Source organism: Melospiza georgiana, chromosome 18, assembly GCF_028018845.1.
Source record: "Melospiza georgiana isolate bMelGeo1 chromosome 18, bMelGeo1.pri, whole genome shotgun sequence".
In the NCBI taxonomy this organism is placed as follows: Eukaryota; Metazoa; Chordata; class Aves; order Passeriformes; family Passerellidae; genus Melospiza; species Melospiza georgiana.
Genome location: NC_080447.1, coordinates 5,177,199 through 5,201,304, shown reverse-complemented (window position 1 = coordinate 5,201,304; position 24,106 = coordinate 5,177,199). Strand labels below are relative to the sequence as shown.

At 51.1% G+C, this 24,106-nt stretch overlaps 1 protein-coding gene across 1 annotated transcript in view; it reads left to right on the top strand.

Annotated features, from left to right (window-relative positions):
- The first annotated feature begins 8,107 nt into the window (after positions 1–8,107).
- Positions 8,108–24,106, top strand: part of MN1 (MN1 proto-oncogene, transcriptional regulator) — a 34,212-nt gene continuing 18,213 nt past the window's right edge. Inside the window, exon 1 of the mRNA XM_058037075.1 lies at positions 8,108–11,599. Within this exon, the coding sequence (XP_057893058.1) occupies positions 8,170–11,599 (3,430 nt within the window). The 5' untranslated portion in view covers positions 8,108–8,169. The remainder of the gene's footprint in view (positions 11,600–24,106) is intronic.

The following is a 24,106-nucleotide window of genomic DNA, read 5'->3' as shown; positions in this document are numbered from 1 at the left end:
AGGATTTTTAATCACTGAAGAGAAAGGAGAATGATTTCTGTCTTTTACCTTTACATGTAGACTGAGAAATGTCAGGAAAAAAAAAATCTGCTGAGATTTTTGGGTCTTTTGGGATTTTCCACCCTCAGGTCTTTCTAAATCCTCTCTGAGCAATCTGAAAATGTCCTGTAAGACAATTTACTCTGCATTTCCAAGCCTCAGTTGATGCAGCCATGTTTAGGAGCTACATCATGTCCTTGAAATGCAGTGCTATGATTTTATGGCAAAATCTGAAGCACGGGGCTGTTGCTGTGGTTTTTATTCAGTTCATACAATTCAAGAGTCTTCTCCGTTGAATTCTGTCTTGATAAAGTCATTGGGAAAAGATTTTCTTTGAAGTTTTGTAACTTTTAATGAAAGACTTTCTACTTGCCTGAATTTATATGAAAAATTAATTTTAATCAAGAGCATATAATTGTCGGGAAGCAGAGATTATCCAGAGTGATGGCTGGAGACATTTCATTCCTGGGAGCCTCCTCTCCTCCTTGTTGCCTGCTGTGGGCAGAGTTCAGTGGGCAAACCCTACCACAGAGTTCTGGCATGCACAGTAGTTTTAAAGATTACAATGATAATGTGTCAAGCCCAGGTTTTGGAGGCAGATTTTCAATTGCTTCCACCTGAGGCATCACCTGCATGAGGACCCTTAATGAGAGTTAAGTGAAATCCTGTGCTGCTGTCCCTGTCTCCTCAGCAGAGGCTGTTTGAGGCCCCAGCCCCTGGCAGCAGAGCCAGGAGGGTGCCTGGTGTGAGGGGAGGTGATTCCTTTGCAGTGCACCTGAAGAGAGCCTGGAGCTGTTTCTGCCACTGCCCTGTGCTGATTTTTGCTGGTATGCTGGTACTTATCCTGATGCTTGTAGTCATTTTGTTCTGGTGCTCTTTCCCCACTTTTGCTACTTATGCTGTATTTTTTAAAAACCTCTCAGCAGGCACCAGCACAGCCCCAGATGTGCTGCTGTTACCGTTTAGGGACAATAGCTGCTGTCCATGCTTCAGAGCAGCCTTGGATTTCTTATTGCTATAAGCACAGGAAGCCCTAATTTAATTTTAAAAAATTATTCCTCAGGCTGGGGACATGTTTCTTTCCTGAACCCCATCTACCTTTGTTATTTAATTTTTATGTCTAAAATTACATGGCTTTCTGGTTTAGAATTGCATATCCAAGACACACAAGAAATTTCAGGTATTTGTTGAACCTGAACTATAGAGCTTCTCCAATCCCAGCTAAAAATCTTGATATGCTTATTTACCAAATTTCTGTTTTATAAGCTTGGCTTTAGCACCCTCTAGAACAACACCTAATGCTGTTGCTCCTTTTGCACAAGGCTCTGTCTCCCTTGTTTCCCACACAGTCCAAGGTAAATTAATGGAATGTGATTATCAGGACTTCTGAAAACCCAGTAGTCACTGGCTAAACTATACCATAAAAAGAACTGAGCTACACCAACAGGGGAAGTCCCTGAAAAAGGCTGGGAGCAAAATGACCATAATTGAAATCTGAAAGCAGCAACTTCATAAAGAAGTAAGCGAAGAGGCGGCTCTTTGTAAATGGTGATCTAAAAAGTGTTCTGGGTTGTGAGACCTCATTTCAAATGTATTCATTAAATAATATTTGAATCATTTAACAGTTTGAACTCTACTGCACTGCTAATATCTTCAGGGGATTTTTTTTCTTCAGTAACAAAGGTGCCTTTGTTCCCGCTCAGTGCTCGGGCTGTGCCTTGGATATTAGTTGGAAACCTGATCACCCAACATCACTCCGAGGCTGCGAGTACAATGTGAGTCGTCTGCAACCCGGATTAAATCAGGCCCTTTGTACGGATGCTGAGGGGCCGTGGTGGTGGAGGAGCGATGGTTGTGGGCAGTAGGAGATGGTTAACCCTTTGTGCCTCTGGCGGGGACAGGGGAGGTTTGGGCGACGCTGACAGCGAGGGCCAGGGCCAGCTGTGAGGAGCAGCCAATAGTGCTGGATAATTCCTGCTGGAAAGCAAATCATTCTTTAGGCAGGGCAGGTGAATTCATGCTGCTGGACTGGGTGCTCGCTGCCTTGGGATGCCTCTTCCCTACAGTGTATGGGCAGGAGCACTTGATTTAAATTTGGACAAGTCAGGAGTGTGAGCCAAGGTTGACCAGTGGCTCAGGAACGCAGTTGTGCTGTTGGACCTTATGAAGTAACACGATAAATAACAAACACAGGAGCAGCTTTATTTGCCTGCTGGTTTGAGTTCTGGGCCCTGTGGACTCGAGCATGTGTCACCCCAGGATGTGCAGTGTGTTCTCCAGCAGAGCCAGGAGGTCAGGGCAGGGAGCCCTGGAGCCAGCGCTGATGGCAGGAACGGGAGGGATGGCAGCGGTCACAGGGCACCAAGGAATGCAGGGGATGCTCAGACACACAGCCCTGGCTCTCCAGGATGAGCCAGCCTGGTCCCCAGGGATGGGGTGACCTCCTGAGATCCAGTGACTTCCAAACCCACACCAATGGCCTTGCTGTGCCCTGTGCTGTCCATGCAGGATGGAACAGCAGCGTGTGACATCCCAGGGGATGGATGGCAGGATGAGGAGAGGAACCACCAAGGCAAGTGCTCTCCTGAAGCTCGTACTTCAGGGAAATTAAGTCATCAGGACTTTATAAAACACCCTCTGGCTCTGTCCTTTCACAGTAATTCAATTTATAAGATGATGAAAAATGAATTAATTTTGGTGGTTTTCTGGCATCACCCACAGTGAGCCAGACTTTCCAGATGCTCAAGGATTGTTCTTGCTCTACCACACTTGTATAAATTCCCACCTGGTTCAAGTTTAGGAAAACAGAAGAAAAAAGTTGGTCACACAAATTCCCACCATAAAACACTGAGGAGAGTTACACATGATTATCTGTACAGAGAGGTGCCATTTTGTTATTTATGTTTCACTGAGCTATTTTAGGAAACATAAAACTTCTACTTTTCCTGTAGTCAAACTAATTCACTACTTCTGTCTATTTCTGTTGTGCTATATATAAATATAAAAATATATAAATATATAGATAGATATAAAATAATTTATTTTTAAAATATCCCCTTCCCAATACCTGATCCTACATGTGTGTTTTAGGGATGGGAATTTGAAGGGGAAAAATAAAAGCCCAAGCAGTGGACTGTGCTATGGACAGGAAAAATTGCTTTAGGATTTCCTATGTTTTTACTAATGTACACTCTCAGTGTTGTATGATTTTAGCACTATCCCGTTTTTGGTCATCCAAATTATATGTTCAATCAAAACATATTTTTGGTGTTCATTATATGTACACCAAAGTACCGCATGTGCTGCAAAAGTTTTCACCAAAATGGGATAAAGGGCACGCAATATATTAAATTGGCAAAAAAAAAAGTGTTTGCTGCAATGGAAAACTCTACTGATATTGTGAAAATATCATGATCCACCTGAGGAACCTGTAAACCCAAACAGGAAAGATACACAGCTTAATGTTGCAGCCATGTAAAGGAACAAAAACTAATTGAACCAACCTTGCAGGAGAACCAAACATGAAAATCCCTGTGAAGGGCTAAGTTCTAAAATTGCTGTCTACCCCTATGGAAAATGACTGAGGTGGTTTTAGTCCCTTAACTCTGTTTATTCAGCTATGCATTTTTAAAAATGGGAAGTGGTAAAGTGTCTGAAGGGATTTGGTTCAGTCTTTTCAGAAACTGCATTGTTGGTAAAACTAAGCATGAAATTTTTACACCGGCAAGGTGAACTTCCCAGAAACTGAATGCAAATCAGGTTTTGCAGATGAAATTGTCTTTAATGTCAATTACAAACCATGTCACCTCCAGACACTCGAGCAGGGAAGGACAAGGAGTGGCAGAGGTGGGATCACTGGGAGTGCCTACATGTCTCTGTTTAGCTGATGCCCCTCAGCTCAGCAGTGTGACTGTGCTGGCAGCAAATCCCTGTGAGGCACCATGTGCAGGGCAGCTCTGCCTGCTCTGGGCACAGCTGGGCCTTGGGACCTGTCCAGAACAGAGCCCTTCCATACCCAAAAACCCTTCTGTTCTCAGGAGCTCGAGCAGATGCACACAGACAGACAGACAGACAGACAGACAGACTCATCCCCTGTGGAGTGATGCCCTCCCTCGGGAGCCGGATCTGCACTCCCTGCACTCACAAGCTTATGTAATCATTTCCCACATTTGCCTCCTGCATCCATCCCACCAGCACTTTCGCTGTAGTTTGAGAGACAGGAGATACAGTAGTTTCCCTAAACTGTTCCAGGCAGAAATGCTGAAAACTTCCCTGAAAATGTCAGCGGCCAGATTTGGAGACCTGTCCTTCAAAATATTACAATTCCTTTCACGGAATATCCCTGCTAGGAAGGGAAATCCCTGCCAGGAGAAACCCATTCAGCTCTTTTGTGAGGTGGCTGTTGGGAGCCTCAGCTCCAGGGACTGAGCCCATCACGGGCTGTGTGACAGGAGCAGGCATTGGTGGCAGCACAGGGGACAAGGGAGTGGCTGCAGATGAAGTACCTGGAGCTGCACTAAAGACAGGACACCTTTGGAGAGCTGGGAGTGCAAACTCCACAGAGAAATGAGCTTGGGTTGGTTCCCTCCGTGTCAGGGTTTAAGAGGCTCTTGCTAAGGGCTGGCTGAGCTAAAGTGTCTTGAGCATATGGGCTTATTTTGTGCAGTTTCTGTGGTGGTTTCTTCGTTAGATTTTCAGTGGTAATGAGCCCACACAGTAGATTGCTGGAGGGAGAAAAAATCATTCTGAATAGGTTTGCTGAATAATTATGAACTGAGCTGAACTCTTACATTTGCTTACTAATTGTATGGTCCGTGATGTTTTATGTATGATGCATTCATTTTGTTAAAAAGGAATTTTTTTTCTTTTTTTTTTGCTGAGCAGCAACTTTTCTGAGTGCAAGTTAAACTGCCACAGTGGAAAGAGCTGGATTTAAGTCTGATGAATTGATGTTGTTTGAATTATTTTTTTAAACATCAGTCCCACTATTTGGTTTTCAGAGCTTGCAATATGAAACCCAAAATTGTGCTATTGTCTGGAGAGTTGAAATAAATGAATCCCCTCAACTTTGGATTTGGCAGGCACAATTACTATTGTTAATTTAGAAAATAATCCCCAGCAGCTACAACTATTTAAATAATGCCTTTCCTTGCTTCCCCCAAGATGACCAAAACCCCAAGAATGAAAGTAAAAATATGTTTTATAAAATACACTTTTCATTGCTTGGTCTAATTGAGAGAGGGTTCCTTCCCCTTGGCTGGCACTGTGGCCCTTTGTGACACGGGTGACCTGACCCTAGCCCAGGGCCACGCTGCCACCAGTGCTCCCAGTTCTGCGCTGGACCCCAGGAGCTGTGGGGCAGGTTGGCAGCCCCAGAGCACATCTCAGGTTAGAAATGGGCTGAGCCACCTTCCCTCATGCACACCACGGGTGTCGCAGCTGATGTCCGACCTTGCCGTTCCAAGCAATTTTTACTGTCAGAATGCTTCGGCCGAGATTATTTCCATGTTTGCCATTGTCCAGCTATAGACACCATGTGGCTCCCACCAAGGTCCACAGAAGGAGCGGTGCTGGGCGGGCTGGGCCAAGCCATGGCTGGGGATGGGATTTCAGCGAGATTGACTCCCCCAGCGAGGCTGGGGCGGCTCTGGAGGGAGCGGGGCCGAGCCGCTGATGCGGCGCACGGGCCCGAGGTGCGGGTGCAGCCCCGGGGCCGATGTCGCCGCTGGGTTAAGGCTGTTCTGTACCCACGGCGAGGAGAGGCTCGGCAGGGAGCGGCGGCATCCCGGGGCGGTGGGCCCTGGGCCCCCAGAAACGCGGCAGGACGGGCCGGGGAAGGGAGAGGCGGCGGCGCCGCTGCCCCAGGACGAATCCGGGCAGCCGCTCCCGGCGACTCCGCCCGACAAACCCCGCACCCGACCCTGCCCTGCCGCGGCCAGGAATGCTCGCGGGTCCCGGCCCGCCCCGTCCGGCCCCACTGCTCGCCGCCGGGGCGGAACGGGGTCACGGACGGTGAGCCGGAGCGGGGGCTCTACGACCGCCGTCGGGGCGAAAGGGGGACGAATCGGGGCACAGAGCGGGACCTCTCTGCCCGGCCGGGACACGGAGCGGGGCACAGAGCGGGGCCTCTTCGCTGGGCAGGGACACGGAGCAGGGCACGGAGCGGAGCTCTCCGCCCGGCGGGGGCACAGAGCGGGGCACAGAGCAGGGCACAGAGCGGGGCACAGAGCGGGGCTCTCGGCCCTGCGGGGGCACAGAGTGGGGCACGGAGCGGGGCCTCTCCGCCCGGCGGGGGCACAGAGCGGGGCACAGAGCGGGGCTCTCGGCCCGGCGGGGGCACAGAGTGGGGCACGGAGCGGGGCCTCTCCGCCCGGCGGGGGCACAGAGCGGGGCACAGAGCGGGGCACAGAGCGGGGCTCTCGGCCCGGCGGGGGCACAGAGCGGGGCTCTCCGCCCGGCGGGGGCACAGAGCGGGGCACAGAGCGGGGCACAGAGCGGGGCCTCTCCGCCCGGCGGGGGCACAGAGCGGGGCACAGAGCGGGGCCTCTCCGCCCGGCGGGGGCACAGAGCGGGGCTCTCGGCCCGGCCGGGGTGCGGCGGGGCCCGGACGGGCGCCAGGGGGCGCTGTGCCCGTTCGGAAGAGCCGCTCCGACGGCGCGCACGCAGGCGCAGAGGGAGAGCGACGGCGGCGGCGCTGGGGGAGCCCCGGGCGCGGGGCCGCCTCTGACACGGAGCGGAGCGGGGTGCGGGGCCCGGCCGGTCCGGACTGCTGGCCATATGCAGGGACACGGTGCAGGGGCTGGCGGCCTCGTCTCTCCCTCAGTCCCTCCCTCCGTTGCCGCCGTTCCCGTAGCGAGGAGCGAGACATCCCCTTGGTTCCTTTGTGCCGCGGTCGCGCCGCGCGTGCTGCGTTTTCCACCCCGGTGCCCGCCCCGCAGCTCGAGCCCCGCGCCCCCCTCTTCCCCCCCTTGTCACTTCGCTAAGTAATAATTTCCACGTCCAATTCCATTTCTTCGCCAGTTCTGAAATCTCCAGGCCATCAGCAAGGAGGATAGTTCACATGAAAACTAATTACACAAAATCAATATTTAATCACAGCGCAGCATCCTGATCCTGCAGAAAAAAATCCCGTTAAAACTCTCCTGCCATATACAAACAGTCTTCAGCCGCTTATTTATAGATCTCATTTTTTTTCGGTGGGAGCAATATTCATTACTATTTCTTTAAACTATCGACATGTGCATCCGCGAGCACCTGAAGCACCGTGTCCCGCCGGCGATCTGTGGGCCCCCTGGCCTGATGGGTGTTTGTCCCTCCGGGGGAACGGGGTTATGACGCCCCCCGCTGCCGCAGCGCCCGCTCCCCACGAGGCTCCGTGCGGTGCCCGGCTCGGGGCGGGCCGGCGGGGCTGCTCCTGCTCCCCCGTGCTCGGGGCTGCCGGGCGGCTTTCGCCCCGGCAAGCAGTGGCTCCCCACACCCGCTACTTGGTGCCGGCTCCAGTGCCCCCCGCCCCGTTTCAGGACCCCGCTCCGGGACCCCGCGGTACCGCGCACCTCCCGGTCCGCCCGCGCTCCGTGCGCCGCGGGAGCAGCAGCGGCGCCGCCGGGCACGGGGGGCGGTGCGGGGCGCGGTGCGGGCGGGGCACGGGGCCGGCGGCGGAGCCACCTTAACGGCAGCCCCGCCCCGGACCGCGGCGCTCATTGGCGCAGCCCCGATGGCTGAAATTCATCGCTGAAATGCAAAACTTGTTGCTGCTCCGCCAGCGCTGGGTGAGAGCGCGGCAGCGCGCGGGGAGCGCGGCGCAGCCCTCGCAGCGCCCGCCCGGCCCCGCGCCCCGGCCCCGCCGCCGCCGGAGCGCTGCGAGCCGCGGGAGCGCACGGCCGGCCGGCGATGCGGCGCGCAGCTCCCGGGCGCCGGAGCCTGTGAGCGGCGGCGCGCCGCCCCGTCGGCTCTCGGGCAGCAGCGAGCGGCGAGCGGCGGGGTGAGCGCGGGCGAGCGGCCGGTGCCGGCGGCGCGGCAGGATGTGAGCGGGGGCGGCCGAGTGGCGCGGAGCGGAGCAGCGGGGAGCGGCGGGCAGCGGGACGGCGGAGCGGCGCGGAGGAGCCATGCCCTGCTGAGGAGCCGCGCAGGATGTTCGGGCTGGAGCAGTTCGAGCCGCAGAACAGCGGCCGGAGCGGCGGGCAGGCGGAGCGGGGCTTCGGCCAGCCCGGACTGAGCATGAGCGCGCACTTCAAGGCGCCGGCCTTCCCCGGCGGCGGCCCGGCACCGGCGGACCCGGCCCTGGGAGCGCTGGGCGAGCCGCCCCTCCTGGGCATGAACATGAGCCTGGCCGGGGACGGCTACGGCTTCCCGGGCCGCGGCCCCGGCGAGCTGCACGGCGGCGGCATGCAGCCGCCCGTGCACGGTTTCTTCGGCGGACAGCAGCCGCACGGCGGCCCCGGCGGCGCCCCCCACCCGCACCAGCACCCCCCGCACTTCGGCGGCGGCTTCGGGCCCGACCCCGGCGCCTCCTGCGTGCACGGCGGGCGCCTTCTGGGCTACAGCGGTGCGCTGGGCGGGCAGACGGCGTTCGCCGACGGCTACGAGCACATGGCCGAGGGCCAGAGCGGCGAGGGCTTCGGGCAGCAGCGCCCCGGGACCTTGCCCGATTTCCAGCACCACGGCGCCGGCGCCGCCAGCCACGCCGTGCCGGCGCCCTGCCTGCCCCTCGACCAGTCCCCCAACCGCGCTGCCTCCTTCCACGGGCTGCCGGCGGCCGGCTCCTCCGAGCCCCACGGCCTGGAGCCGCGGCGGCTGCCGGCGCAGGGCGGCGTGGACTCGCTGGAATACAATTACCCTGGCGACGGCCCTGCCAGCCACTTCGAGCTGCCCGTCTTCTCCCCGTCGGAGCCGGAGGGGCAGCTGCCGCACTACGGCGGCGGGCGGCAGGTGCCGGCGGGCGGCAGCTTCGCGGGGGCGCCCGCCCTGCCCCGGGCTCCGGGCATGGCCGTGGCCAAGGCGCACCCGCCGCAGCAGCACGGCGTCTTCTTCGAGCGCTTCGGGGGGGCGCGGAAGATGTCGGCCAGTCTGGAGCCGGGGGCCAACGCCAGGCACCCGCTGATGCAGCAGCAGCAGCCGCCACCACCACCGCAAGCACCGCAGCAGCCGCCGGGCTTGCTGGCCAGACAGAACTCCTGCCCGCCAGCCATCCCTAGGCAACAGCAAACAGAAGCCAACGCTCCCAACTCCAACCTGCAGGACAATGGGCCCATAATGCAGAACCAGCATGCACAGTTTGAATACCCTATTCACAGACTGGAGAACAGGAATATGCATCCCTACACCGACCCCGTGTTTAATATGCAGCACCCTCCTCCGCAACAGCCACCAAATCAAAGACTGCAGCACTTCGATGCCCCCTACGTGAGCGTCGCCAAGAGGCCGCGGTTTGACTTCCCCAACACTCCTGGCGTCGAGCGCTGTGCCTCCTGGGGCGGTGGCATGCACGGCCCGGCCATGGAGAGTCACCTTTCCCCGACGGCCTACCCTGGCCTGCCGGGCGAGTTCACCCCGCCGGCACCTGAGGCCTTTGGGGGCCCGTTGCCACACGGCGGTCCTGAGCACCCGGCACTGGCGCAGCGCCAGAACGCGGCCCTGGTGATGAAGCAGATGGCCTCGCGAAGCCAGCAGCGCCTGCGGCCGCCCAGTCTGCAGCAGCTGGGGCACCATGGTGAGGTGGGCGCACCCGGCAGCCTGCCCCCGCCAGCCTTCGAGCGGGAGGCTGGTGGCGGCCGCAGCTTCGATGCGCCGGCGCCGCACCTGGCCCCCGACAGCGCCTGGTTCGCAGGGCCACCGCCGCCCGGGGAGCTGCTGCCGAGGCGCTTGGCAGCGCCCGGGCTACCGGCCGAGGCAGCCCCCCACGAGCTGGGCCTGCAGCCGGGCGGCCCTGCCGTGCTCTTCCGGCCGGGTGCCAGTGGGCTGGGGCTGCAGGAGCCCTTGCGGATGGCAGGCGAGGGGCCGGCGCAGGCCCTGCCGTCGCCCGGCGTCCACCCGCCCTTCACACCCACAATGGGTGGCCTCTCGCAGCTGCAGTCACCAGGCAGCGGTGTGGCACTGCCCAGTGCCCCTGCCGAGCGCCGCGGCCCCGCCGACTTCGCCGCTCAGCCTGGCTTCCCCTTTGGGGCGGCAGCGCGGCAGCCGGCGGCCCACGGGGCTGCACCTGCCCTGAGCGCCTCGCCAGGTGCCTACCCACCGCCCCCGCCCGAGTTTCCCCCGCCACCCCCGCCGCGGCCCGCTGCCAGCAAGCTGGGTGCCCTCTCGCTGGGCTCCTTCAGCAAGGCGGCCAGCAAGGACAATGTCTTCGGGCAGAGCTGCCTGGCTGCCCTCTCCACTGCCTGCCAAAACATGATCGCGAGTCTGGGCGCTCCCAACCTCAACGTCACCTTCAACAAGAAGAGCCCGGCCGAGGCCAAGCGCAAGCTCAGCCAGGCCGAGCCTGACCCGCCACCTGCTGCCCCGGACTACTTCCCAGCGGGGCCGCCAGTAGGTGGGGGTGGCACGGGCAAAGCAGCGGGCGCTGCCCCGCTGCTGCCTGCGGAGAGCAGCCTCTCGCCCGGCTACGCGCTGGAGCCGGTGCCCGGTGGCGAGGGGAAGGCGGGTGGCGGGCGGGGTCGGGGTCGCCGGAAACGGGACAGTGGGCACGTCAGCCCCGGCACGTTTTTTGAGAAGTTCTCAGCTGCCGAGGGCGGGGGAGCCGGTGTCAGCCCAGGGCAGCCGGCAGTGCCGGTGGCGGCGGGGGCCCCGCCGGGGGCTGCGGGCGCTGAGCGCGGCGGAGGCACCCCTCATGACAAGCCCCTGACCTCCCCATCCTGGGGCAAGGGCAGCGAACTGTTGCTGGCGGAGCAGCCCGACCTGATGTCCTCCCTGGACAGCGGCATCCAGAGCGTGACCAAGTCGGACGGCAGCTCCCCGCACGTGGACTTTCCCGACGAGGTCAGCACCAGCTACGGCAACGAGGACGAGGTGTCCTCCAGCTCCGACAACGCCACCTCCAAGCCCACCCGTAGCCCGCTGCTGGGTGGCTCGCCCAAGCTGCCCCGTGGGGAGCACGCACTTCTCAACGGACAGAAGCCCCTGGCCCTTGGCCTTCTCAGTACATCTACCTCGACCCCCGACAGCTATGGGCTCAGCACCACGGCGGGCGCTCACCCTGGCACGCCAAGCATGGAGCAGGTGCGGACCCCCACGAGCACCTCGGCCCAGGATGAGATCCACCCCCTGGAGATCCTGCAGGCACAGATCCAGCTCCAGCGGCAGCAGTTCAGCATCTCGGAAGACCAGCCCTTGGGGTTGAAGAGCAAGAAGGGGGAGTGTGCGGGGCAGAATGGGGACAGTGACCTGGGCAGCTGCTGCTCGGAGGGTGTCAAGGGCACCATGAGCACCATCGACCTGGACTCCCTGATGGCAGAGCACAACTCCACCTGGTACCTGCCTGGAGAGAAGGCCCTGATGGAGGGGCAGGAGGAGGACAAGCCCATGGCGCCCTGGGAGAAGCCCAAGCCCCCGAACCCCAGCAAAGAAGGTATCAGATGTCCCACAGGGGTGCTGGCACAGGGGTAGGGGTGGTTGTGGGCTGCTTGGGGAAGGGGACATGGTGAGGCTGCAGCTCTGGTACTCTGGGCATACACATCCTGGGCTGGAGCTGCAGGATGCTGGGATGCTTGGTGGATCTAATGGGGGGGGGGCAGTGTCAGGGACAAAGTGCCTGCTGCCTGACTGGCCCAGGTGACAACTGCCCCGTGGCATCGCTGCTGCCATCCCTGTCCCCATCATGCCTCCTAGAGCACAGGCAGGTGGGAGTGCTGAGCAGAGGGGCTCCCAGTGAGCCTCACCTGAGCTCCTGGGCCTGGGATGCTGCAGAAAGGAACTGCAGCCTGAGGTTCTGAGAAGGGGGCTCCTGCAGGGTCCCACCAGGCATGGGGTGCTGAGGAGGGGGCTCCCACAGAACCTGGTGCCAGCTTAACCTTCCAGCCACTTTCCCAAAACTGTGGCTGAGGTTTTCCCTAACCACAAAAACATGAATTTGGTGGCAGTTCTGCCCTTTCAGGTCCAGGTGCCCCCTGCTTGCATTTGGAGCCCACAGCAGTGTGATACTGAACTGAACGGCTTGTAACAAATTATTTTTGATTTAACTGAAAGGCAGTTTAAAATAAGGCTCTGGGTCTGTTAGTGTAAAACTTGCTTAGTTGACAGATGTTTAATTTTGGCATTAGTTGTCATTTTTGATCCTTCCTTGTGTCCAGAGGGCATCATAATTCCCCAGGCTTAGGAAAAAATATTTTAATGGAAAACCCTCTATTATAAAAGCTGTTTAAGATAAGGATGATTATAGATTCAATTGCTTTCTATTTTATCTTATCAAATCCCTATTTTGCAACGTGTCTAGCTGTGTGTGTGATTGTTACAATGGGTGCACATGCTGTACCTGCTATCTGAGGGCAGGCGGGTGGGTTTTGGAGTGCTAGAAATACATGTGTGCAGTTTACACAATATAAACTCATTATTTGTGTCTAGGAAAGGTGATATTTTGGTACTGCAGTGTAGTTTGAAATTGTTTTCATTATCTCTGGTGGTAGAAACTGACTTTTTGCACCCCTCCACATTTAGTAATTTTGCTAAGAAAGTTGTTGGTGAAATTACAAGGGAGGTGGTTAGGAAACTGAGCTGTTTCCTAACCTGGTTCTGGTTGGCTTTGCAGCTTTGGCTTTCTGAAGCGTGAATCCTAGCCCCCACGGTTTGTCTCTTTGTTCATGTTTAATGCCCAGCGCAGGAGACTCTCATTTCGAGCAGAGTGTTTAGCATGCACGGCAGACCCGAGGAAGCCCATCAGCATTCTCCATGCTTCACCCAGGCAAGGACATAAATTGGTTTGTTTGGGGCCCTTCTTTTCCATTTTTAAATGGAGTTGCACACAGCATCCTTCCTGGCCCCTTCTCTTTTATTGTTTCTTGTACACAACATCTAGATCTGACTGGATCAATAGCTAGTTAGCACAAATCACAGTTCCTGTTACTTCTGCCTTGGCAGGCTCAAGCACATCCATACGTTCTCTCACACCACACGCTCCCCGTTACGTGTGCACTGTCACACACACACACATACACACATCTCACACCGTGCTGTGTTTAGAAATAGATTTTGAAATAATAACTTCTATAGATCTTCACTTCCTGGATGGAAAAACAGAAATCCTGAGCAGTGATTTAAATGAAATCCTGAGCAGCTATTTAATTCTGAACAGCACATTTATTAAAAGTGTAATTTGGTTAAAAATGATCTATATTTTGTGTGTGTGTGTGTCATATGGAGCGATGCTTCTGCAGCGTCTTTTAACAGCACTCCTCCAGTCACTTTGATCACAGCTATTCTTAGTAACAGCTAGTGAAAGAAGTAATTGCTTTCTGGTCGCGATAACCACAATGTTGGTGTTAAAACAGTTCATCACTTGGAAGGAAAACCATTTAATCAGTGTTCCTATATAAGGATATGTTTTAGTATTTCAGAGGCTTAACATAAAATAGCAAACCAGTTCCACAACAATGCAGAGGCGCTCGGGTTGGTTCATGCTTTAGTCACTTGAGGGATTTGAATGGGCTGGTTCCTTGGATGAGGAAATTTATACAGACTCACAGAGAATTTACTTTAACTGTTGTTAGAGATGATAAAGATACAATGGGTGAGACAAAACAGGCTGTTCACCTCGGTCAGTAGAAATAATTAAACTTAACATTGCCATGCCCCTGAGTATGTGAAACTGTGTTTAAGAAAAGGCTTCCTTTAGTCATGGGCTGAGATTTAAAACCTTCTCTGTGGGCTGGGATTTGCACTGTGGTGTTTGTTCCAGCAGAAACCCAGTGTCCGGGTGGATGCGCAGGCTCCAGACAGCGCTCCTCCGAATTCAGGCAGCTCCTCTGCGTTCCGTGCTGGAAGGTGGGCACCGTTTTGGGCTGTGGGCACCGTTTTGGGGCTGGGGAGCGTTAGTGAGAGCAGCATTTGACCCAGGGTTCTCCCCAGTGCAGGCTTGTTGGGGCTTGTGATTTACACCTGCCGTGAGAGCGGTTGGGGATCTGTTCTCAATGTGGCGCTGCTGCGATTGGCACCCGTGGCTCCTCAGGTGCGGGGAGGTGGACGAAGGGGAGGTGGGTGTTGGGGGCAGCTTCCCCTCCGTGCAGTGCTGGGCACTTTGTCCACTGCCTGCCACTCTCCAGGAGCAGAGGGTCCATGAAGGAGAGATCAGGCTCCCCAAAATACAGCAGGATCAGGAACTTCTCAAATACTCTGTTAGTGCGCAGGTTATGGGGGAAACGACTTGAGTTGTTTTAATGGCTTCTCAGATTCCTCGGAGCTCACCTTTTTTCCAGTAATGGCATTGAAATGATTTGCTGGTCTCTGGCAGCTGTGTGAGCTGTGGGTCTGGGGGTTCCTGGGAGCAGACCCCGGTGCTGTGAGGTGTGACACCTCCGGCGCTGGCCTGCCGCGAGCTCTGTGCGTGCGTTCGCGTTCCATTCCGGAATGTAGTGCTAGTAATGCTGCCTGGACATGGCTCTGCCCTCAAATGTGTTTTCTCTAAGTTTTCTCTGATGCATCATTTCTTGTACCAACATGTTTTATGTGAGGTAGCTGGTAGGTTTTGGGTTTTTTCCCCCTGAAAATGCTTTCTAGAATTTTGTGTTTTCCTCTGCCTAGCAGCTTGAGCTGGGAGTGAGAGATAAATAACACCGAGTCTAGAGGGGTCGTCTTGACTTCCAACACCACAGCTGTAGCTGACAAAGAACAACCAGTTCAAATTCACTTAAAAATTCGGGGTCAGTTTAATGGGGCTTTACTTTTCCTGGTTTGACCGAACCAGAACAATTTCCTCTTCAGTGAAATGTGTATTAGTATTCTTTAGAAACCCACTAATTAATTGCTGGTGGGGTTTTGCTTTTTAGTTTTAATTGAAATTTTGAAAGTCCCATACTGCAAGTGTCAGGTGAAGACATCAGTATGTACCTAGAACTGTGCAGGTGGAAAGGATGGGAGTATGTTTTGCTGCTCTGTGGCTGTTGGGCTCGTCAGTCTGGGCTGACGGGCACGTGCCACGCGGCACCGTTAGCCTTCATCTCTGAGTTTTTGTTCATATTTCATTGTTACACCGAACCTGTCACTGGAATGAGCCCATAGGCCAGCCCTCTTGCTGGAGCAGTGTGTAACATCTGTGAATTACTCGAAATACATTAACAAAGGTCAAATTTGGTCCAGATGCGGCCGGGAGCCTTTGTTTTCTTTCCCTTTCCAGTGCATTCTGCTGCCTGCTTTATTTTAAATACTGCTTGGTTCTTTTAGAGGCTTTACCAAGGGACTGTGTTTGTTTACGGGGACTGAGCTAGTCAGACCTCTGGTGAGGTTTTTCAGGCGCTGAACCCTCACTGCAAGCGCTGTGCTGTGAGCGGCTGTGTTGGAGTGAGCGCTGTGGAAGCGAGTTCAGCAGCAAAGCTCAGCGCCTTTTCCAGCGAGGGGGCTGTGATTCCCGATGCTGCTTTGTCTCACTGGGCTGCTGAAACTTAAACAATTTTAACAATTTAGTGAAAAAAGAAGCTATTGCTATTGTCTTGCAGTTACACAATAAACTCCACATATATCAAATCTACATCTTTATTAAATCATCTGGATCAGCAGTCAGAGTGATGAGGGAAGAACGCTCCTGCTGCTTATCCTGGGAGAGAGTTTGGTGTGCATTAGATTTGGATTTAATATGATGCTTTAAACTTTTCTAACCTGTTAAAAAATATAATTGGAAGGGTTGCCCCTGCTTGGCCTTATGTGGATGATAGAAATTCTCCATTGTTTACCTTGACTGACTATAATTTTTAATACTTTTTACTAGAAAATGGTTCTGTTTAGAAATATTTTCCTTTGTTTTATAAACATTATGTAGCAGTGTGCTTGTCGACCTTTATGGTATATATTAGAAAGAGAAAGGGACAGAATTTTCAGTAGTATTTCCTCTTGCTGTAACATACTAAAATATTTAGTGCAGGAAATGTGTAAATTTATTGGCATTTCAGTAACAACTGTGGCCAGTGTTTGCCTTTGCATCCACCGTCTGTCTGGCTGTTAATTTCTGGTCTCTAGATTTACCTGTTCTCATTTCAGTGGATAACGTAGCTGTGTTTGAATGAATGCAGATTCCCTATCTGGTTTTTATCCTGGTGCTTCCTTGCCCCAAAGTGTGTTATTTTCTGATGCCCACTCAGTTGCAAGGCGAATTTTAATGGGGTTGTTTTGCACCCACTTGGTGTGAGGATCTGCATGAGACCGACTTTGAAGGAAATGTTTCTTGAAATTGGTGTGTGAATATGCTTCAGATATTTATGTATGATGTAAAAGGAAATGAATTAGACTTAGTATTTATATATGAGCTTGGATGACAGCATAGATTTATTTTGATCCATGATGTATTACACCCAGTCTCCTCTTACTTTTTATGGTACAATACCTGTTTTTTTACCAATCACCTAGTGGAATGCTCAACCATAGAACTGCAAATAATATTTTGATTAAAAGTGTTATTAATTAGCAATGTCTATAGATACAATTTGTTGTTACTTATGTAGAACAAAGAATAAGGCATCAAACAAAAGTCTAACCTGAAACTAAATAGGCTGCTTTTATTTGAACCAGCTGACTCCCAGCCTCGGTAGTATTCTATACCAGGGAAAGGTTTTGGTACAGTAAAATGTCTTTATGTGGCCATATAAAATTTTAGTACTAGACAAATTACTGTACATTTTCAGTCAATGGTTTCTCGTGTATTTCTGTTAAATCTGAGTGTGAGGAGAGTCTCCTCAGAAAGTGCACAGCCAGTTCTAAAATGAATCTTCAGGTGGCCTAACGCGTATGCTTTGTTAACGCTAAATTTACCGAAATACCAGAAACCGTTTCATGCCGTAATTTCTCAAGCGCATTGAGAATACTGAAAGAGACCTGTCAAAGTGGAGGCAGAGGCTCATTCCCTGTTTTATCCCTGGTACAGAATAGGTTGTCCCTGTGTGTGTTTCGGGCTGGAGCGTGTTGGGTGCGGGCAGCGCGGGCGGTGGGCGTCAGGCGCCCGTGGAGCCGCCTCGCGCCGCGGCTCCGGCCGGCATCGCCTCCCTGCCCAGCTGGTCCAGCTTTTCCATTGAAAAATCTACACCCCTGAAAAGAATGATCTTTGCACCTGTAAACACATGATTAAGGTTTGCTGGACAAGTTGTGTTGTTTATTTTTAAATATGAAGTAGTTTTGTTTTTTTGAGAGGCGTTTTTAAATGAGAGCCTCTGTTAGTGAGCGCTGTTCGGAACATGGCTGGCTGTGCACCAGATCTTGGGTAAGGGACATGGGGAACCTTATGGAAATCAAATGGGTGAAGTTGTGGAATCACCCAGGAAATTCAAGGTCTGCCCTCACCTTTCTGGTCTTGGTTAGATTTCTCAGTTTTTAAAATGCGATTCCGAGCTTTTGCTGTTCTGTAGATAGACCCAGTTTACATGCAGTGATTAGATGACTGGCTTATATAAAAATACTGTGATTCTTTGTAGTTTGCTGCTTTTCCTTTGCCAGATGCTTTTGTGTTGGTGCAGTTAAAACATTCTGAGTTATTAGTGGCCTTTTAATACAAAGGATTTGGGGTTTTTTTTACAAATTTAAATATATTTTATGGATTATATACCAATGTTCCAAAGTCAAATATCTTCTAAATTTAAAGCTGAGAATTGAACAGCTGGAGGTCTAATCCATTAATTTTTACAAGCTGACTTTCTTAATACTTCAAAGAGAACATCTTCGATGATGTACTGCTTTACTGTTCCCCTCTTCAGCACCCCTTCTTCTCCTCTCCCTGCCAGTGCCCTCTTCTCTAAGGATTCATGTTCTGCTCATCTCCTGGCAAATGACAAAAGCATCTGGATGGGGTGAATGCATTTTCCTTAGTTGATGTAAGAAGTTTTAAGACTCGTTGGTCTAGAAATGTGCCTTAGTGTTGCATTTGCTATCCACACTAGTGCAAAAATACGTGGTCACCACTGTTCTGTGTTTCTTTCCTGTACTTGGGTTATTTTTTGTAGCAGCACGGGCATTGCCATGGGAGTATTTTAGCTCTGTGCTTGTGCCCTTTTGGGATGCTTGACTCACACGTAGGGCTCATCCCTCTCTGTAGGAGTGGGTCTGATCCATTTGGAAGTAACACTTCCCCAAGTTTTGCCTTGCCCGCTGCCGGTGCCGCTCCCTGGGATGCACACATGCACATCCATCAGGGGCAGCTCCCGAGCAGGAGCTGAGTCCTGGCTGCAGGCTGAGGTGCTGCCCAGACCCTGCAGAGGGGCACTTTGTGTCTGTTTGTTTTCAATCCCAGCAAATCTGTTTGTGTCTGTTCAGTGTTTTAACGTAACACCACCGAGCGTGACGCTGGGCGGTCTACATTTTTTTATTAGCTTTTAACATTTGTCAAAAAAAAGCTTTTTTTGGTTTGGTAAGCAGAAATCTGGTTATGTTTAAGTGCTGCTTTGATAGATTTTTTTACATTGAAATAACTGCAGTTTATTTGAGTTTAAACACGGACAACACGTGTGGGAGCTCGAAGGGCTCTGCTAGCTGTGACTGTGAGCGATAGGAGAGACGTGCCACAGTCCTGCTCCTGTGGCCACTTTGTGTGAACTTTGGGATATTTATCTTTTTTTATCCCCCTCTGTGTTTGGAGCATTTAAAATACAAAAGGAAGAACTTTGGGTTTTTTCCTTTTAACCCTCCCACCTTCAGTTCTGACTGTTGGGCCTTTAGGACTTGATCCCCTTGATCCTAGCAAAGCCTGTGATTGGTCAGTAGTTGGAAGACAGCAGGGTTTTTTGGTGGTAAAATATATGTTTTCAGAGTTAAGTCTGCATTTAATTAATTTTGTGAATTAGTATTCACAAAATTCTCGAAAGCATTCTGTTGCTAATAGAAAGATCATCCTGAGGCTGGGGAAGCACAGTTAATTGAAAAAGCAGCCATTTGTAAAGTGAAGAAAATTTTAAAACATTTCATACCCTAATTAAGAGTGTACTCCTGAGTTAAAATTGAGAATATTAATTTGCTGTGCGAAGCAAATACATTACAAAGTCCTGGAAAGAGTCATATCCTTCCTTCCTCCTTAATCCTCTCCCAAAATGCAGTTTCAGAAGAAAGGCATGACTTTTTTTCTTTTTTATAATATAGCCTGAAACCATTTTGCTAGAAAGATGTAAATTGATCTATTAACATAGGAAATGGAGGTTGGGCTGGGGTTATTATCTGGTCAGAATTTTAGGATCTCTTTCCTAGAAAAATCTTCCACTTTTTTTTTTTTTTTTTTTTTTTTTTTGGAGGGAGGGGTGGGTGGGTATAATATTCCTCCACAATGGCATTTAAAAGCCTTTTGGTCTCAGGTGAGAGCAGTCAGAAGAGGCAGAGGATGCTGTGGCACAGCTGTGCATTCACTGCAAGCAGTGCTGCTCCCTGGGGAATGGGGCTGAGCCTTCCCTCCCCTGCACTGCTGGAGGTGAGGCTGCGAGAGGGAACGGGCAGGGAGGGAATGTGTGCAGAGTTTTCCTGCTCCTCCTGGATGGCACAGGCAGGGAGGGAATGTGTGCAGAGCTTTCCTGCTCCTCCTGGATGGCTCAGGCAGGGAGGGAATGTGTGCAGAGCTTTCCTGCTCCTGGCTGGATGGCTCAGGCAGGGAGGGAATGTCTGCAGAGCTTTCCTGCTCCTGGCTGGATGGCTTGGGCAGTCCAGGCATCGCCGTCGTACTGACCGACATTGGGGTCTGCGTGTGATTTAGAGCGCAGCAGAGTCCATATTCAGGTCCCACTTTAGGATTATTTTTTATTTAAGATCATATTTATTGCACCATAAATTGCCACGGTGCTTTAGAAACCTGGGAGATGTTCCCACTGCTAAAGATTTAGTGTCCAAATGAGATGAAAGAGGCGTTGTTGGGCTGGGCAGCTGCCAGTTCAGTGCTGGAACACGGGGTGGTGCCACCAGGGCTCGGGCAGAGGATGCACAGTGGAACTGGAGGGCACTTGGGTACCTAGGAAAGGCTGGCACACTGGTGCTGAATGCTGCTGGGTTGGGAAGTGTGTGTGAGCAGGGAATGAAGGGCTGAGAGCATCTCATCCCACCTGGTGATCTCATTTCTGAGTGGATTCCTTGTTTGGTGAGGACGGCGCGGCTGTACTGCCCTCTCCGGGGCAGCATTTCTCCTCTCATGGAAAAAATAAACCCAAATTCCAGTTATGGCACTACTGATCAGTGTGTGAGTGAATTTCTAAGTAGGTTTGTCAGTCTTAGCAACAGGAGAAGAGATCTAAATGTTGGAGAAGTAGTTTGGTGCAAGGTTTTCACCTCTTCCAGGTGCCTGGGGTTGGAAGCATCACCAAAGGAGGGCTTCTCCTCCCTGCTCCCCTGGGTGATGGGAGAGGAGCACCCAGACCTCAGGCCTGAGCTGCCCAGTAGATCACAACCACCTGGTGTGACTTATTCCTGCAGTGGTACTGAGCTGATAATTAGAAAAAAGATGTCTCTTAGACCTGCCAGGCAGCCTGGTAACTGCATCTAATAATACTGATATTTTTTATCTGACTCAATTGTTTTAATTTTTACTGGTGCTAAATATTAGGCTGAAAAATGTTTTTTGCCTAGTCTGAAAAGTAACCCAAAATTTCAGACCAAATACAGTTTTTAAAAGAAGATGATAATAAATGGGCCTATTGATTGTATTCTACAAAAGAAAAAAAGGAGTTCCCCAGTAATTGTAATAAAAGCTACCACAATCTATGAGACAATAATTCTGAAACCCTTTAAAAATAGTATTATTATTCAAAGTGCAAAGCAGCTGGTATTTTATGATAGAACAGATTTTATTGTTGCTGGATATAGGGTCAAACACTTGCAGCACATTTTTGATTTAAACAAACGAAAAACACAAATGCTTTTTTGAAGATAAAATCAGTAAGATTTATTTCTTTTTTTCCTGGATGCTATAGCTCCCTTCTCTACCTCTAAATATAGGCACATACTTTTCTTTTTGTGCTGGGAGAAACCACACACAGCCCAGCTCCCTGTGCTCTCCCTGCCATGCCATAGTTCTGGAGGCAGAGGAAAAAAAGGGCTGTCTCAAGTAAAATTCAAATCTCACATGAGCTGCTTTGAAAGAGGCAGATCACAAAAAAGGGAGAATGGCAAAACATTTCTTCATTCTGGATTATTATTGAAGTTTCATCCCATCATTTGCCAGTTCTTTGTGCTGTTGGCGGGGTGGGTGTGAGGATGATGGCTGGAAAATGTGCAGGGGCAGCCCTGGTGATTTAGGTGAGCTTTGCTATTCAACTCCTTGCATCAAAGTTGTGTTGTGTGTTACATGACAAAGCGGTGTGTCCTGTAGATAAATCCAGTTCATGTTCTGTGTCCTGATGTTCCTTGTTTTAGCTGAGGTGAGAATGGGAAAGGCAGAAGGGAATTTGCTGCTCCCAGTGCCCCAGGGCAGGTGACCACGGTCCTGCCAGGGCTCCTGTTCATCCCGTGGACCAACAAACACCACTTTGGAAATGTGAGGTTTTAACAACACAATGAAGTCTTACTCCAAACAATTTTCCAGATCCTCTAGTGATTGGTGTAGTTTTCCTCGAGTGGCTGATGCCAATGGTGCTGCAGTGTTTCTCTTAAGGAAGAAGAACAGATAAAATATCTCTTTTTTGAGCCAGACACGTGTGAGCCTCAGAGCTGGGAACGTGCTTTGGGAGATTGTGATACAATTACATTTTATGTCTACCTATTAAGCATAATGAAGGGTTGGTTGCTGGCCTTAAATTTGGAAAGAGCTTACTGTAGAGCTTAAACCAGAAGTAGATTCCTGTAATTACTGCTTTGCCGTGCGGAGTGTGGCGAGGTAGAGGGAATAAAAACTGTTCATTGTCCAATTGTATTTCCATAACTGCTACACTTTTAAATGTCTGTTTTGAAAGATAAAATTTTTGTTATACTAATTTTCTGAAGTAAGCTAATAAAAGGCAATGCAGGGAAAAAAAATAATAGAGGTGAAGAATGTCAAATGAACAATGCTTAGAAAACACGGAGCTTCAGTTTCTTCAGTGAGCCCTGCTGCGGTGCTTGAAAAGTCAGTGGCTTTGTTTGTTAAACACAGGGCCACTGTGCTGTTGTGGTTTAGATTCACTTGAATACAAGATCCTTGATGATGAAATGAAGAATTTTTAAAACTTTCAATTTTATGGTTGCTTTTCTTTGTGCTAGATTAGGCAAACGGGGTAAAACTCGGAGCAGTCAGTTCTGAATCTGCTTTTGCTTTTACTTGACGTTGTTCTTGCTGTGTGATGGCAGTATGTCAGGGAAACTTGGATCTCAGCATCAGCTGTTTGGAATTATTGTTTGGATTATATTCAGTTTCAAATGGTATAAAACTGTAGTGAGAAATGAGCATTTGTTTATGCTGATAAAATGAGTCTTTCATAGCATACACTTGTTTTGGTTGAACATACTAGTGCATGTTATAGCTCAGAATGTCCATTTTTTCAGAGGGATAACATGGCCCCGTTCTGCTCTTTGTGTGCATTTGGGACTGGGAACTGCATCAAAGTGGAGGTGTTTCTGCTTCGAGTAAGGAAGAAGAGAGGGAATACCGAAACTCTTCTTGGCCCTTAGGAAAAAAAAAACCCACCCCAAAACCACATCCTTTTTCCTCTCCCCTTCAAAAATTTGGCTTACATCCTTAAGAGAGAGGTTTTTTCCTTTTATTTTCCAACCATCCTTTAAGGTGTGCTCTTCTGGCCTTTCTCCAGTTTGTGGAGCTTCTCTTGGAATAAGTTTTAAGGGGTTGTATTTGACATCTTAGTGAAGGCTGCTTTCCACAGTGGTCTGGCTCAAATAGAAAACTGAAAAGTTCCCACTACTGAGCTGTAAAGGAATACTGGAAATGGGTTATGCTGAAAAAACCATTTAGATAAAAATGCAATTTTCCCTTCCACATACACTGCTAAGAATTAATAGCACATTCTTCTTAAATGGGTAGTTCTGTATTATATTTTCACCTTAATTAAATTCTTTCCGAAACAGGAGAGTTTCATTTAAAAATGTAGGGCAAAATTAATCTGTCTTTATCTGCAGTGCTTTAAAATATGGGATTGAGTTCCATGGGCTGGGCACTCCTTGGAAAGCAGATGTTGGGTTCCAAGGTGGGTGTCCCATCTCAGGGTGTGCTGCTTACCCTGCTGTCACAGCTGGATTTGGGCTGTCACTGTGCTGTGCATGCCAGCTGTGCTTTCACAGCTCCACTGCTTGGCCAGCAGCCACCACACAGTGGGGACATGAACGTGGCACTCACCAGGGCATTTCTGCCAGAAATACCCAAAAAGGGAGAAGGGCCAAGCCCACTGTGGCCTTAACCTGTGCTGGTTCATTGTTGCACACCTGGGGCACAGGGGGTGAGCACAAGTGTGCCATGGCCTGGAACAGCATCAGCAAAAACACAGAGACAGTGTTTCAATCACTTCCAATATGTTCCTTTTCTGCAGAAGATACATAAATGTCTAATGAAAGAAAGAAGGGGGAATCCTCTGTGGTAGCTGTGAAACTGAATGGAGATGCCCCCAGGAAGATTTGCCAGTTCCAGCTAAGAGAAAACCAAAACATATATTCATGCTTTTTAATGGTTCCATTTTTGGTGGAAGGTTTTTAATGTAATGGTGAGAACAGAAGTGTGTGGAAGAAGTAGGGCTGATAAATTCTGCTTTAAACTGCTTTTCACTGCTGAGTTACAGTGGAGAAAATGCTTTATTAAATAAAGTGTTTAGTGTTACCATAGTTTTAATAAAATGGTTCCCACATATAAGCAATGTTCATAATGATGGAGAAATGGACAGGATTGATATAACTCAAAGTTTCCATGTTAAAAATATAAATTTTGGTGGTAGTGATGCTGCACAGCTTTTGAATAATTTTTGTGACAAATTACCCTTCAGGGGGACTGTGCTTGGGCTTT